This window comes from Schistocerca cancellata, chromosome 2, assembly GCF_023864275.1.
Source record: "Schistocerca cancellata isolate TAMUIC-IGC-003103 chromosome 2, iqSchCanc2.1, whole genome shotgun sequence".
NCBI classification, from domain to species: domain Eukaryota; kingdom Metazoa; phylum Arthropoda; class Insecta; order Orthoptera; family Acrididae; genus Schistocerca; species Schistocerca cancellata.
The window spans coordinates 774,595,205-774,612,235 of record NC_064627.1 but is presented as its reverse complement, the minus strand read 5'-3'; the positions used below and the strand labels follow the sequence as shown (position 1 = coordinate 774,612,235).

General features: G+C 42.9%; 1 protein-coding gene across 2 annotated transcripts in view; it reads left to right on the top strand.

The window, feature by feature from the left end:
- Positions 1–17,031, top strand: part of LOC126148312 (iodotyrosine deiodinase) — a 112,523-nt gene that overhangs the window by 58,943 nt on the left and 36,549 nt on the right. For both annotated transcript variants that reach the window (XM_049915751.1, XM_049915750.1), the window contains exons 2-3: positions 4,588–4,839; positions 12,304–12,429. In XM_049915751.1, the coding sequence (XP_049771708.1) occupies positions 4,588–4,839; positions 12,304–12,429 (378 nt within the window). The remainder of the gene's footprint in view (positions 1–4,587; positions 4,840–12,303; positions 12,430–17,031) is intronic.

Genomic DNA, 17,031 nt, shown 5'->3' with positions numbered 1-17,031 from the left:
CTTGGAGAAATCTGCTTTTCCTCTTGAACAAGAACAAGAATTAACCACTCATGCGTCGACATTGTCAGAATTATTCATTAGTATTTCCCTGGTTGAGTTGCGGCGAATTGCATATGACCTTGTCGAAAAATTATGCCTTAAGCAAATTTCAGTAAAATTCCCCAAGTGGCTGGAGAAGACTGCGTTTCTAGTTTTAAAAACACAAAACCTAAAATGAGCTTAAGAAAACCATCAGCAGTAAGTATCAGCAGACGTCTAGGTTTCAATAAAGCTAAAGCTGATTTAGTTTTCTTTCCATCACTGTGACAATTTCTGATAAACATGCATATTTAGATGTATTATTAAGATAATATAACATCTTACTTTCTTAGAACAGGAATTTTATTTCATAACGTTGGTATTATCCTGTAAGGGTGTCGATATTACCCATGTACTCGGGAGAATACCGGTAAGTTGCAGCCTTAAGAAAACGGTTGTACAGTCCCGAAGCTATTAAACATTTTTCGATTTTTCTGGTACAAGTTACGTAAACTGAAGGTGGAGGGGGGAGGGGGAGAAAGGAAAGGAAAGGGAAGGAATTCATGATGCCAGCTGCATCGAGACTTCATGCGAAGTTAGCTGCTACGAGTGAAAAATCTGTGCCGCACCATATTGGAACCCAGGATCTCCAGTTTACTAGGTAGTTCCGTTCACCAAAGCGCCTTCCGGTCACAGTGTTTATCAAAAGTGGTTCAAATAGCTCTGAGCACTATGGGATTTAACATCTGAGGTCATCAGTCCCCTAGAACTACTTAAACCTAACTAACCTAAGGACATCACACCCATCCATGCCCGAGGCAGGATTCGAACCTGCGACCGTAGCAGTCGCGCGGCTCCGGACTGAGCGCCTAGAACCGCTCGGCCACCGCGGCCGGCCAGTGTTTATCCCAATAGCGCCGACTGTCTCGGTACGCCTCTCAATCGACCCACATTCCCAGCTAGAGCCATCTATGAGCAGTTCGGTTTACATAATTTGTATCGCAGCAACGAATTCCACATAATGTCTGTTCTTTCAGACACAGCTATGCGTCTAACATTCATGGGTCACAGAGGGTGCCATGAAATTTTTCCATGGAAGTGACAGATTCCAACAAAACAGAAAATCTCTTAAGACGTTAGTGCTCCCCAGGTTTCCCCGATATCAAGGCTGAGATTAATTGAAAAAATCTTAAGGAATCGTAATTCATCCACCAAAGAATTGGCTTAAAAACATTTGCACGACCGATTCCTGGCTATTGCTAGTCAGTCGTGGATCCTCACGAGTCTGGATTAAAACCAGAGGCAGAGAAGATCCAACGAAGAGCGGCTGGTCTCGTCGCGGGATCAGTTAGTAAGAGCGAGAGCGTTATGGAGACTGTCAACACGCTCCAGTGACAGTTCTTCCCACGGACTAATCACAAATGGGAACAGGAAACGGGGGAAACGATAGTGGTGATACAAGTACCCTCGTCCACACGCCCTGGCTTGCGAACTATAAATAGACGCAGATGTTGTAAGGTTACAGATATAGTTCCTCTCTGAGTATCGATATCTGTACCTTAGAGGTAACATACTAGCACAGCAGCACTACCGCCAGGAGAACCCACAGTGATCGAGAAGCTCGGTTTTGCGCCAACAGTTATGGATGGCGCGGAAGGTAAGGAGTAGCGGGGAGTCGTACCTGGATGTCAGGGGTGGTTGGATGATAAGTGCCCACGTGCCGTGATAAGTTCGATAAATGTGTTAAATGTTGCACTATTGATGCACGGGATTGAGACCTCATCCATATTAAAAGTGAGTCGTTGGCAAAGATCGGTAGAAGCAATGGTTACCTCAGAAAGGTAAAAACAATTTGAAATAAAAGTGTGCATCAGTACGCGTGCGTAGAAGCATTAGGACGTGCTCCATGCCATGTACTAGAGACCGTAAACCTTTCAGTTTTATGGAGTCAATGTCTTCTTTCGTATCCTTTTCATAGCTATTAGAACTTACAGAGTGCGAAGATTGTTAATGTCAACGCTGGTAGGTTTCATAGGGCGTGTACCGGTAGGTGCATGGTCCCATTTTCAGTCTTCACGTGCATCCTTGGGAGTAAAATGCCCATTCTAAACTTTGCAGCATAAACATTGGTCCAATCGCGACTGTTATACGAGGGTCACTCCAAAAGAAATGCACACTATTTATTTTAAATCCATCTTTTATTCTACATGTTTGAAAATTTTACAGTGTGTAGATACATCCTTTAGGAACAATATTTTCATTTCTCCACATAATTTCCATCCCTCTCAACTGCCTTGCGCCATCTTGAAACCATCGCCTGTATACCCGCACGGTAAAATTCTGGCCCAACCTGTTGGAACCACTGTTTGGCAGCGTGTACAAGGGAGACATCATCTTCACACCTTGTTCCACGAAGAGAGTCTTTCAGTTTCCCAAATGGATTATAGTCACATGGAGCCAAGTTAGGACAGTAAGGCTGGTGTTTCAGTGCTGTCCATCCGAGTTTTGTGATCGCTTCCAAGGTTGTTTGACTGACATGTGGGCGTGCACTGTCGTGCAACAGCAAAACATCCTGCTTTTGCCAATGTGGTCGAACACGACTCAGTCGAGCTTGAAGTTTCTTCAGTGTCGTCACATATGCATCAGAACTTATGGTGTTTCCACTTGGCATGATGCCCACAAGCAAGAGTCCTTCGGAATCGAAAAACACCGTAGCCATAACTTTTCCAGCAGAAGGTGTGGTTTTGAATTTTCTTTTGTTGGGGGAATTTGCATGATGCCACTCCACTGATTGCCTCTTCGTCTCTGGTGAAAAATGATGGAGCCATGTTTCATCACCTGTCACGATTTTTCCAAGAAATTCATGTCCACCATTCTCGTACTGTTCCAAAAGTTCGCTGCATACCGTTTTTCTTGTTTCTTTGTGAGCCACTGCCAACATCCTGGGAACCCACCTGACACAAACCTTTTTCAACGCCAACACTTTCAGTGTTCTTCAAACACTTCCTTCCCCTATCCCAACGTAGCGTGACAATTAGTTGACTGTGATGCGTCTGTCAGCAGTCACCAATTCGTTAACTCTCTGCACGTTGTCTCGAGTGTGTGCAGTACGACGCCTGCCGCTGCGACGACAATCCTCAATATTGCCGTGCCCGCTTTCATCACGTAACCTGCTTGCCCACCGACGAACTGTACTGCGATCGACAGCAGCATCTCCATACACCTTTTTCAACCTCTTGTGGATGTTTCCCACTGTCTCGTTTTCACAGCACAGGAATTCTATGACAGCACGTTGCTTCTGACGAACGTCAAGTGTAGCAGCCATCTTGGAGACATGCTGTGACGGCGCCACTCACGGGAACAGGTTGAACTAAGTTTGAAAACAAGCGGGAAGGATGTATCTACACAGTGTAAAACTTTCGCACATGCAGAATGAAAATTGTATTTTTACGAAAATAGTGTGCATTTCTTTTGGAGTGACCCTCGTATCAACGCAGCTAGTGATACTGACAAGGGAACCTCCCCATCGCACCCACCTCAGATTTAGTTATAAGTTGTCACAGTGGATAGGCCTTGAAAAACTGAACACAGATCAATCGAGAAAACAGGAAGAAGTTGTGTGGAACTATGAAAAAAATAAGCAAAATATACAAACTGAGTAGTCCATGCGCAAGATAGGCAACATCAAGGAAAATGTGAGCCATGGAGCTCTGTGGTCCCGTGGTTAGCGTGCGCAGCTGCGGAACGAGAAGTCTTTGGTTGAAGTTTTCCCTCGAGTGGAAAGTTTTTTTTTTTATTTTCGCAAAGTTATGACCTGTCCGTTCGTTCATTGACGTCTCTGTTCACTGTAATAAGTTTAGTGTCTGTGTTTTGCGACCGCACCGCAAAACCGTGCGATTATTAGACGAAAGGTCGTGCCTCTCCAATGGGAACCGAAAACATTTGATCGCAAGGTCATAGGTCAACTGATTGCTCCACAGGAAAGCACGTCTGATATTTTCTATACGACACTGGTGACGGCATGTGCGTCACATGACAGGAATATGTTGTCGACACACCTAACTTGTACACTTGGCGAATGGGTAAAAAGATTCTTCTACCTTGTCCGATTTAGGTTTTCATGTGAATGTGGTAATCACTCCCAAAAAAATGATGAAAACATAACGGTTTGTCACATAAACTGAAAATAAGAAATTAAACTTTTCACTCGAGGGCCAGACTTGAATCAAGGACCTCTCGTTCCACAGCTGCGCACGCTAACCGCGGTACCACGGAGCTCCTCAGATCAAATTATCCTTGATGTTGCCTATCTTCCGCATGGACTACTCAGTTTGTATATTTTGCTTATTTTTTTCATAGTTCCACACAACATCTTCCTGTTTTCTCGATTAATCTGTGTTCAGTTTATCAAGGCCTATGCACTGTGCCAACTTATAACTAAATCTGAGGGGGAGGAGTGCGATGGGGAGGTTCCTTCGTGAGAAACCTGGCCATCATAGATGCGAATAAGCGAGTAGGCATCCCAGCGAAGGCGGTCGGTAAGCGCGGCTTCGGCCATACTTGTTGCAGAGGCGGCGCGCGAGAGGGCGGGAGAGGGCTGCGGCGAAGACGAGCTGTGCGCCGACGGCTGCGACGGGCCGACGAGCGCGCTGCCCTGGGACCTGCGCCACGTGCCGCTCCACTTCACCCGGCTGCCCGTCGAGGAGACGAGCCGGCGCGCCGCCGAGTTCTACGAGCTGCTCAACAGGCGGCGCACCGTGCGCTTCTTCAGCGACGACCCCGTGCCCGCCGACGTCATTCGGAACATCGTTAGGGCGGCAGGTACGGCCACCACTTACGGTACAAATGTTCCATAAGAGTCACATTTAACAGCCACCGAGAGCTGATTACATTTCTTCAAAAGTCCAGGTTTCTGTCCTTCAAAAGACCAGGTTTCTGTGAATTGTGAATTATTACTCTCATAACATACACTTACAAATCATGTGATTATGGTACTGGAGACACGTCAAAAATTACATACTAGAATCTAATATTAATTTTTAAAACTATATTTAGTCTGTGCAGCAATATCTATATTTTCTTATTTTCCAGTATACGTAAATACATAACTGGCCATTAAAATTGCTACACCAAGAAGAAATGCAGATGATAAACGGGTATTCATTGGACAAATATATTATACTAGAACTGACACGTGATTACATTTTCACGCAGTTTGGGTGCATAGATCCTGAGAAATCAGTACCCAGAACAACCACCTCTGGCCGTAATAACGGCCTTGATACGCCTGGGCATTGAGTCAGACAGAGCTTGGATGACGTGTACAGGTACAGCTGCTCATGCAGCTTCAACACGATACCACAGTTCACCAAGAGTAGTGTCTGGCGTATTGTGACGAGCCAGTTGCTCGGCCACCGTTGACCAGACGTTTTCAATTGGTGAGAGATCTGGAGAATGTGCTGGCCAAGGCAGCAGTCGAACATTTTCTGTATCCAGAAAGGCCCGCACAGGACCTGCAACATGCGGTCGTGCATTATCCTGCTGAAGTCTAGGGTTTCGCAGGGATCGAATGAAGGGTAGAGCCACGGGTCGCAATACATCGGAAATGTAACCTCCACTGTTCAAAGTGCCGTCAATGCGAACAAGAGGTGGCCGAGACGTGTAACGAATGGCACCCCATACCATCACGCCGGGTCATACGCCAGTATGGCGATGACGAATACACGCTTCCAATGTGCGTTCACCGCGATGTCGCCAAACACGAATGCGACCATCATGATGGATAAATCCGAAAAAATGACGTTTTGCCATTCGTGCACCCAGGTTTGTCGTCGAGTACAACATCGCAGGCGCTCCTGTCTGTGATGCAGCGTCAAGGGTAACCGCAGCCATGGTCTCCGAGCTGATAGTCCATGCTGCTGCAAACGTCGTCGAACTGATCGTGCAGAGGGCTGTTGTCTTGCAAACGTCCCCATCTGTTGACTCAGGGATCGAGACGTGGCTGCACGACCCGTTACAGCCATGCGGATAAGATGCCTTTCATCTCGACTGCTAGTGATACGAGGCCGTTGGGATCCAGCACGGCGTTCCGTATTACCCTCCTGAACCCACCGATTCCATATTCTGCTAACAGTCAGTCATTGGATCTCGACCAACGCGAGCAGCAATGTCGCGATAACATAAACCGCAATCGCGATAGGCTACAATCCGACCTTTATCAAAGTCAGAAACGTGATGGTACGCATTTCTCCTTCTTACACCAGGCATCACAACAACTTTTCACCAGGTAACGGCGGTCAACTGCTGTTTGTGTATGAGACATCGGTTGGAAACTTTCCTCATGTCAGCACGTTGTAGGTGTCGCCACCGGCGCCAACCTTGTGTGATTTCTCTGAAAAGCTAGTCATTTGCATATCACAGCATCGTCTCCCTGTCAGTTGAATTCCAGTTCTGTAACACGTCATCTTCGTGGTGCAGCAATTTTAATGGACAGTAGTGTATCTTTCTTGATAATGGACAATTTTTTTTTTCACAGTATAATGCTAATTTGCGGTTGGATTCTGCTCAAATTATCAGTTCATCTTCCATGAACTCTTCTAATGAGTAATAACATTTGTGTGTAAGAATTTCATGTAACTTCTTTTTTAGTATCCCTAGTTCCATGTTTAGAATGTTTTTGCCTTTAAGTTTGTTGTAGACTTTCATGCCCATATATTGTGGGGTCTGAGCATATAATTTCAATCTATGGGCAGAAGGCATAAAATTATCTTTATTCCTTGTACTTTATAGATGATCAAATTGGTTTTTAATGAACAATTCCGGTTTGTTGTGTAAAAATATCATTATCTCGTATATGCATAGGGAGGGGACAGTCAAAATTTTTAGTTTCTGTAATAATGGACGACATGGTTCTCCTTGCTGTGCAGTGCGCATATTTCTGATAATTTTCTTCTGGAGCTTCAGTACACGAGATATATTATTGGAGATCCCCCAGAAAATAATGCCATATCTTATCACTGATTCAAAGTAACTTGCGAGTGGACATGTTTGTAGCACTTGATAACATATGCATGGCATATGCAAAGCTAACCAGTTTGCCGCACAGGTACTCAATATATGTGTTCCAGTTTAAATTCTTATCGAGGTGTAAACCTAGAAGTTTGACAGAATGCACTTCTGTTAATTCTTCACTTTTATGATTTATACTAATTTCCTGGTCTTTTGACTGTTTGGTTCTGAATTGAATCAAGTTTGTTTTTGATAGGTTAAGCTTCAGACCATTTAACTGCAACCATGACTCTAGCCTGTCTAATGTACCAGTGACTCTATCCGGAATCGTTTCTGTTTCTTCGCTTTCTATCAAGACAGACGTGTCATCAGCAAACAGAACAGATGATGAATTTATGTTTAATGGTAAGTCGTTGACATACAATAGAAAGAGAATTGGACCGAGGATCAAACCTTGCAGGACACCCTGTGTTATTGTTTTCCAATCTGAAAGGTAGTTTACACCATTTGAAGAGATGATTGTTCTTTGTTTTCTATTAGATAAGTAAGAAGTAAACCACTGAAGTACTGCACCCTTAATGCCATATTTTTCTAGTTTGTGGATTAGCAAGGAATGATTTATGGAATAGAAAGCCTTTGTCAGGTCGCATAAAATTCCGGCTACTCTTACAGTTTTTGTCTAGACCTGTGCTAATTTTTTCTATGAAATTATTTATGGCATCTGTTGTATTTTTCCCTTACTGGAAGCCAAACTGATTGCACAAAATAATCCCCTGTGACACAATAAAGTTTTGGATTTGGATAGCAGCTACTTCCTCGAAAATTCTTGACAGCACTGGAAGGAGAGAGATAGGACGATAATTCCCCATATCATCTCTTGACCCTTTCTTAGAAAGCGGTTTTATTTCCGCGTATTTTAATGATTCTGGAAAACAACCTTCTTCAAATGATTTGTTGATTAATTCAGCTAGTAGAGGACTTACATTGTTACGTTAATCTCGGGCATGAAGTGTACCAGTTCTATGGGGGACACACTGCAGAAAATGGCTGTGTATGAATTCACGTCTCTGTGGCTCATTTTCAGTTCTGGTGTAGGACTATGGGCGTCTATAGGGATTAAAAAAACCCTAGGGGTAAGCAGGGACAAGGATATAAATTGTTTTAAATAACTTTACAAGTTTGGATAGTGCAAAATGTATCCCAGGCATTCGATTATGGAGCGCAGGTTTCATTCCTACAGTTTCTGACCAAAAGTATCTGGAAACCTACTAGAGGACATTAGTATGAGGTGTGTCACCCCTTCGTCTTTATGAAGGCTTGAGCTTTGCTGGGGACACTTTCAATGAGGTGTTTGAGTGTTCGTGCAAGAATGGCAGCTCATTCTTTCTCAAGAGCTACAACCACAGGATGTAGTGATGTTGAACTCTAGGGTCTGGAGCAAAGTCGATGCTCCAACTCAGGTCGAGACTCCAGACAGGCCACTCCATTTCAGGATCGCTGTTGTCCATAAGCAATTGCCTCACAGGTGCTGCTTCATGGCAGCGTGCATTATCGCACTGATACAAGCAGTCATCATCTCTGAACAGTTCCTCTACTGTACGCATTACATAATGCTGTAAAATGTGTTCATATCCTTCCTCATTTAGCGTTGGGGATCACATCTTAACCATATCCTAAGACTTTCTTCTCCATACTTCACTGTTCACACTACAACTGATGGCAGGCAACGTTCTCCAGGCGTCTGCCAACCCAAAACTCTGCCATCAGATAACCACAGAGTATATCGTGATTCATCACAGCGAATCACTGGTTTCCAGACATCCACTGTCCAGTGGCGTTGCTCTTTGTACCAACTCAAGTGTCGCCAAGCATTGGCTTCACGAATGTCTGACTTATGAGGAGTTCCTCGACCACTGTATCCCACTCTTTTTCATATCCTACGCACAGTCATTATATTAGATGCAATGCTGGTAGCGTCTTGGAACTCCTAACTGATTCCTTCCACTGATTTCATTTGATATTTTACAACAGTTCTCTGTACTCTTAGATGGTTCCTGTCCATCAGTAGTTGAGGTCTATCTTGTTTTTCTTCAGCTCTTGTTTCTTCATATTTCCACTTTACATCACCAACCGTTGACAATGTCCCTGATGGATTTGTTAATCAGTCCACGTTCGAAGTCACTGTGATCTGCTGTATGAAAAACATGCTGGTGGATCCACATATCGTGACACATGAGGTCTGTTAGAAAAGTATGCAGCCTTCAACTGCGGAAAAAAGGTGGCTTACCTGAAGTTTTGGTCACCTAATCGCCCTCAGAGTAGTTCCCTTGGGACACGCACACTTTTCTCAGCGGTGCCGCCATTTCGGGGAGAATGCCGATAAAGCCTCTTTTGGAATGGAGTTTAGTTCAACTGTCATTGCTACTGTAATGACCTCTCTTGTCTGAAATCGCGTTCCTTTCAATGGTCTCTTGAGTTTGGCATGCAGCCAGAAGTCTCAGGGGGCCACATCAGGAAAGTAAGGAGCCTGTTGAAGGACAGGCATCTGGTTTTTCGCCAAAAAAGTCTGAATCAAGTGTGAGGAATGTGCTGGAACATTGTGCTGATGGAGGCACCAATTTCTTGTTGACCGCAAATCTGGTCTCTTCCGCCACACGGCATTACGTAGGCGATGGAGGACATCCCTGTAGTACTGTATGGTGATTGTTTGGCCCTGTGGTATGTACTCATGGTATACCACACCACTGGAGTTAAAGAAAGCAGTCAGCATCATTTTGACTTTGCTGTGCACTTTTTGGGCCTTCTTTGGTCTGGGTGACAAAGAATTAGATGACTGGGATTTGGTTTTCAGTTCGTAACGGTCCACCCAGGACTTTTCAACAGTGATTACGGATTCTTTGAAAAGCAATGGCAAACTTCTCATCTACTGCTTGTTCAATTGGAGCTCGTTCTCTGATGATCTTGTCATCAATGGGACATTAAGTACTAATCTTCCTCTTCTTTTGTTCTAGATCCACAATTTATGCTAGATGATGGTAATGAGCTCCTGTTTGTCTATTGCTATAAAGACCAGGTCATTGTGTTATTTTAGTCTCATACTCAGCAAACCAATGTTGACCATCTCCAATCATGTGATTGGGGGCACAACCATCATGGAAGATAGAATCCCTTGCTGGGAACCATCACAGTGACATGGAATCAACATTATCACCAAAACTGGTTTCATTGGTCATATCAACTACCTACATCTACATGTACTTCTACACTTCAGAAGCCACCATATGGTGTGTGTTGGAGGGTACTTCTGGTACCACTGTTTGATCACCTCTTCCCTATTCCATTTTCAAATGGCAGAAGGGAGGATGATTCTAGTAAACCTTGGTATTAGTGCTAAGTTCTCAGATTTTCTGGTCATGACCATTTCACAAGATGTTTGCGGAAGAAATTAGTATTTTGATCTACTCCTCATTATATACTCTCTTGAAAAGTCAGTAGTAAACCTCTCTGTGATGGACAATGTCTCTCTTGTAGTGCCTACCACTGATGTTTGCTGAGCATTTCCACAACGCCTATGTCTTTTCTTCCAATAATCCAACCTACTAAGGGCCCCAGACTGTTGAGTAACATTCAAAAACTAGTTGACGTATTTTGTAAGCCACTTATTCTGTGGGTAAATTACATTTACTTATGATTCTTCCTATTAGTCTCACCCTTGCATCTGATTTTCCTACAATTTGTTCTATGTGATCATTCCACATTATGTTAGTCCAGATGGTTACTCCTATGTATTTTACAATAGTTACTGTTTCTGATAATTTGTCACTAATAGCATAATTGTAGAGTAGGTGATTTTTTCATATGTTTTTGCACAGAATGTTACATTTATTTGAATTAAAGAACTGCATCATCTGAAAACAGCCTCACAGAGCTTCCAGCAATATCCATTAGATTGTTGTTGAGTTAAAATGTTATGACCACCTGAAAAAAAGGCAAGTCATGTGGCACCACAGCCTCGTAAAAGTCTTTCAATTGGATGCCACTTTGGCAACTTGCTTTTCCTTAAAACCAACAGCACATTGTTTTCCTCAAACAATCACCCATCCAAGTAGTAGCTGGGTCCAATGTTGCTTACCTTCAGTGATCTGGTGGGAATCGGTGTTACCAACATGACAAGGCTATTTGCCTCACCTGCTTAATAGCATGTTGATCCATGTTTGGAAGGCAATACAAATACCTTCCTTAAGTCGAGGAACACAGTAACAACCTGAGTGCCAATGTCTATGGCATTCTGGATCTTGTGAATGAATGGAGTGAACTGAGTTTTGCAAGATCTCTGTGGAATTCGTGTTAATTTTTATAGAAGAGATTTTCATCCTCCAAAAACGGTATAACATATGAGCATAAATAATGTTCCATAGTCCTACAAAAGACTGACATCAGTGGTGCAGACCTATAATTTGTGGAAGGCATATTGAACATGTTTTTAAATCTGATCTATTTGTGTTCACTTCTCACCCTGATATGACTGTCCAAATCAAGACTAGCCCTTCCCAATGCTTTAAAATTTGAAGGCCAAAGTCTGTAATGTTCACTTCCCTTTTTGTTATGTGGTAGGGAATATTGTAAGAGTAGATAGGTCTCCATTGATCAATGGTTCCACTTATATGCTTCATGCAGGGCTGAAGCATTTTCTTCGGTTTCATCTGGTTTACAAGAGGTTTTTTAACAGCAGCTCTATCATGACAATTTAATTAACACAGTTAATTTCACAGTGATTTTGTTTACACTGGGTTTTCTGGACACACATTAAGATCAACAGAAGTTTAGTGCAGTAGTCCGTGATATATCACAGATGCTGTCCATTGTGCCAAAAATGTTAGATAGGAGATGCAGAGTCACTGTTCGTTCTTATAAGCTTTCTGTACATTTTATGCAACATAGAAGTTAAAAAGAAAGATCACAATTAACATAGAAAAATTTACACAAAATCTAAACTATAGCCTTCATGCTAAGTAAATGAGGAGAGAGCTTAAGAATCTTAATAAAATGTGGCATCCACATTCAGTAGGGCCTTCCTAGTATTGTCATTTCATATTAAATATATTCAAGACTACAGTGTAGTAAATACATTTACATAAAAGAGAATTATTGAGTTTCAAAACAAATACATCTAGAATGTGCACATGTGTTTTCTTTTATCTAATCATTTTACTGGCTTACTAAACACGTTTTTTTATGTTACTCCATATTACTTAAAGTAAGTAACATTTTTTGCAGGCACAGCACCTAGTGGTGCTCACACTGAGCCTTGGACATATGTTGTAGTATCAAATCCTGAAGTCAAGCTGCAAATCAGACAACTTGTGGAAGACGAGGAAAAGATAAATTACACTAAAAGAATGGGTAAGTGTAAAACAAATTAAAAAGCTATCAGAATACCACATTGTTCGAGCAAAATATTTATTAGCTCAACACTATGGATGTGCACAAATTTGTGCAACTCAGCAATTTTGTTTGCAGAATGAAGTTTCCACTGTGCAGTGGAGTGCGTGCTGATTTGAAATTTCCTGGGAGATTGAAACTGTGTGTTGGACCGAGACTCGAACTTGGAACCTTTGCCTTTTGCAGGCAAGTGCTCTACCAACAGAGCTACCCAAGCGTGACTCATGACCTATCCTCACAGCTTTGCTTCCACCAGTATCTCATCTCTTACCTTCCAAACTTCACAAAAGCTCTCCTGCAAAATGCAAAGGTCCAGAGATCGACTCTCAGTCCAGCACACAGTTTTCATCTGCCAGGAAGTTTCATCAATTTTGTTATTAATAAATGTTAATTAAGCCAGCAGCATAGTTTACTGCAGATAAATCTAAACAACACTGAAGGATTGTTCCAGGATGTTCATGAACGAAAGCATTCTGCTTGATGAGATATATTTCACATCAGCATCATTGACGTGAATACAGTAATGAATATTATTTTCTTTTGCATCGATACAACAGTCCATAAAAGTGAAGTGAACATATTTCCCTTCTTTATTTTATGACAGGTAACTACAGATCACTGCTATGACCAAACCTTGTTTTGGACAGTAAATTATTGATGCCACTCTCTCTATTTGGAAAACAGTCATGGATATATTAAATTCAGAATCACCCAATTTATCTCACCAACCTCTTCACCAGTTTCATAGACAAGTTTCTTCTATGGCTTCTGTTAGCAGTCAGGAATTCCTTCAACACTTTGTCTGCCGTACCATTCTCTAATACATAAGTTTTGCATCATCCTAGTTCCCAGAACTCCTGAAGACAGACATTGACTGTGGATATTGTATCACAGACACAGTTCCTTTCGCTGTTCAGATATGTCACTAAACCCGCCCAAAGATGTAAACAACCATGCATGAGCAGCGCCTATTACACAGAGGAGGTCCGACAGCCGACCAGTTCCGATCATTCCACCAGGAAGGAGGTACACGGCTCGTGTTGTCTGTAGTTCAACCATGCCTAGGTGGTCAATACCACGGTTCAACCACGTCCGCATTGTTATTTTGTGCCAGGAAGGGCTCTCAACAAGGGAAGTGTCCAGGCGTCTCGGAGTGAACCAAAGCAATGTTGTGTAGACGTGGAGGAGAGAGAGAGAGACAGGAACTGTCGATGACATGCCTCTCTCAGGCCACCCAAGGGCTACTTCTGCAGTGGATGACCATTATCTATGGACTATGGCTTGTAGGAACCCTGTAAGCAATGCAACCATGTTGAATAATCCTTTTCGTGCCGCCACAAGACATCATGTTACAACTCAAACTATGCGCAATAGCCTGCATGATGCGCAACTTCACTCTCGATGTTCATGGCGAGGTCCATCTTTGCAACCACGATGTAGTACAGATGGGCCCACCAACATGCCAAAATGACTGCTCAGGATTGGCATCACGTTCTCTTAACCGATGAGTGTCACATATGCATTCAACCAGACAATCATCGGAGACGTGTTAGGAGGCAGCCCGATCAGGCTGAAGGCCTTAGACACACTGTCTAACATGTGCAGCAATGTGGAAGGTTCCCTGCTGTTTTGGGGTGTCATTTTGTGGGGCCGACGTACGCCGCTGGTGGTCATGGAAGGCACTGTAACAGCTGTACAATACGTGAATGCCATCCTCCGACTGATAGTGCAACCATATCAGCAGCATATTGGCGAGACATTCGTCTTAATGAATGACAATTTGTGCCCCATCGTGCACATCTTGTGAATGACTTCCTTCAGGATAACAACATTGCTCGACTAGAGTGGCCAGCATCATGAACCCTATCGAACATGGCTGGGATAGACTGAAAAGGGCTGTTTATGGACAACGTGACCCACCAATCACTCTGAGGGATCCACTCCGAATCGCTGTTGAGGAGCGGAACAATCTGGACCAACAGTGCCTTGATGAACTTGTGGATAGTATGTCATGATGAATACAGGCATGCATCAATACAAGGGGACATGCTGCTGGGTATTAGAGGTACCAGTATGTACAGCAATCTGGACCACCACTTCTGAAGGTGTCGCTGTATGCTGGTACAACATGAAACGTGTGGTTTTCACAAGCAATATAAAGGGCAGAAATGATGTTTATGTTGATCTCTATTACAATCTTCTGTACAGGTTCCGGAACTCTTGGAATCGAGGTGATGCAAAATGTTTCTTGGTGAGTGTATTTGCAATTCCTTTTTTATTCACTTAAGTCAGATTAAAACAGAAAGATATCTTCTACTCAGCAAGAGGCAGGAGAGGTATTGATAAACACATGCTGATAAGAATATTACTCATCACAATTAGAGAAGCAGCTCAACAGTTATTCGCTTGTATGAAAAAGTACTATTCTTGCTTTATGCATTAGATGAGACAATTCATTCCAAACGGGTGTCTGCCTCAGTTACCTGTTGCCTATTCACCATGTTGTTGTTGTTATTGTTGTTGTGGTCATCAGCCCTGAGACTGGTTTGATGCAGCTCTCCATGCTACTCTATCCTGTGCAAGCTTCTTCATCTCCCAGTACCTACTGCAACCTACATCCTTCTTAATCTACTTAGTGTATTCATCTCTTGGTCTCCCTCTATGATTTTTACCCTCCACGCTGCCCTCCAATACTAAATTGGTGATCCCTCTATTCACCATAGGTACAAGCAAAGTATAGTACTTCATGATCACGTGTCTAGGATTTCATGTAGACATCAAATGTGTGTTGGAAGAGTGAAATTAGGCAGTTCAGCACTTTCCACAATACATGGTGCCCACTCGAAGTGCAAAGAGGGAGATTAGAATCTATTATTCTGTTCACAATGATGTCTGTTATAATCCTTAGTTTGGGGCCAACATCATTTATTTTCCATTTGAACACCCAGCAGCGTTATTAAAAGGTCGTTAGAGATGGAGAACAATCTCAGATCGGTGAAGAATTGGAAACTAAATTGGCTGCAACCTTTCAAAGAAACCATCGCAGCATTTGCTTTAAGTGACTTGAGGAAATCATGGAAAACTTAAATCCAGATGGTTGGATGGGGATTTTAACTGTTGCCCTTCAGAATGCAAGTCTAGTGTGCTAACTTGTGATGGTATACCCACTCCTGTTGGTTCCTACCCACACTGCTCCACTCTTTGTTCAACTATGGGTGAAAGTATACTGCGTGGACATTCACTGTCTGATCAATAGTACACATGTCTGAATGTCTATGGAGGAATGGCAGCCCATTATTTCTCAGGAGTCGAAAGCGTGGGAGGGGGGTAGTGATGTTGGATGCTGCGATCTGGAAAGAAATCTACATTCGAACTAATCCCAAAAATGTTCCATTTGGCGCAGGTTGGGACTCTGGGCAGGCCAGTCCATTTCAAGAATGTTACTGTCCAAAAACCATTGTCTCACAGATGCTGTTTTATGACAGGGTGCACTGTCATGTTGATACAAACATCATCACCGAACTGTTGCTCTACTGTTAGCAGGAAGCTTGATGTAAAATGTGTACATCTCCTTCTACAGTTAGCGTTTTCTTAAGCATAATAAGGGGACCACACCCTAACCAAGAAAAACATGCTTATTCAGTAACACCCCTTCCTCTATACTTCACTGTTGGCACTACAAATGATGACGGTCAACCTTCTCCAGGCATTTGCCAAACATGAACACTTTCACTGGATTGCCAAATGGCATAACATGATTAATCACTCCAAATCACTGATTTCCAGTTATCCACTGTTCAGTGGCATCACTCTTTCACTACCTCAAACGTTACTTATTAGGGAATGGTCCAACAAGACATGTCGAAATCTACCCTGAAATTTTTCACACAGGAAGAAGACAACGAAAGAAATGCATGGTCCAAATTTTAGCTGCTAAGAGGCACTGCAAGTGTTTTTTTCTTTAAAACAGCTGAAAATTGCCAAATTCGTAGCGCGCCAGGGCGGCGGTAGAAATGTACACCCCTATTGGCACTGTAGGAACTGCGCATGCGCAACTAGGAGCCCACAAGCGCGCGCGCGCGCGCGCGCGCACACACACACACACACACACACACACACACACACACACAGCCCAGGTTGGCGGTACATTTGTAAACAGCAAACACGACACAATCCGATCGTTATTTGTAAAGGACGTTTCAGGTTATCGTTCGCTGATAGTTTCTCTGACGCTACAGTACACAGTTACTTTTCTGTCGAATTAGCCACTCAACTAATATCCTTTACAAATTATCAGTTGTTTTTTGCAGTATTGGTAAGAACTGACAACACAGATAGAGGTGAATTAATATTTATTGTGCTTTCGTAAGGCATGCCTTCAAATAGCTTTTTTTTCTCCCAATTTCACAGTAATGTGGAATCCAATTAACGTTCTCATTTTAGCAATGATGAAATATGTAGGACGTGGTTTCCAACCGAACTCACCCACTTCTCGTGAGGACGTGTATATGTGTCATTTGTTAGTTGATTTTCTTGACATTCAATCGAAAGATATCGACATTT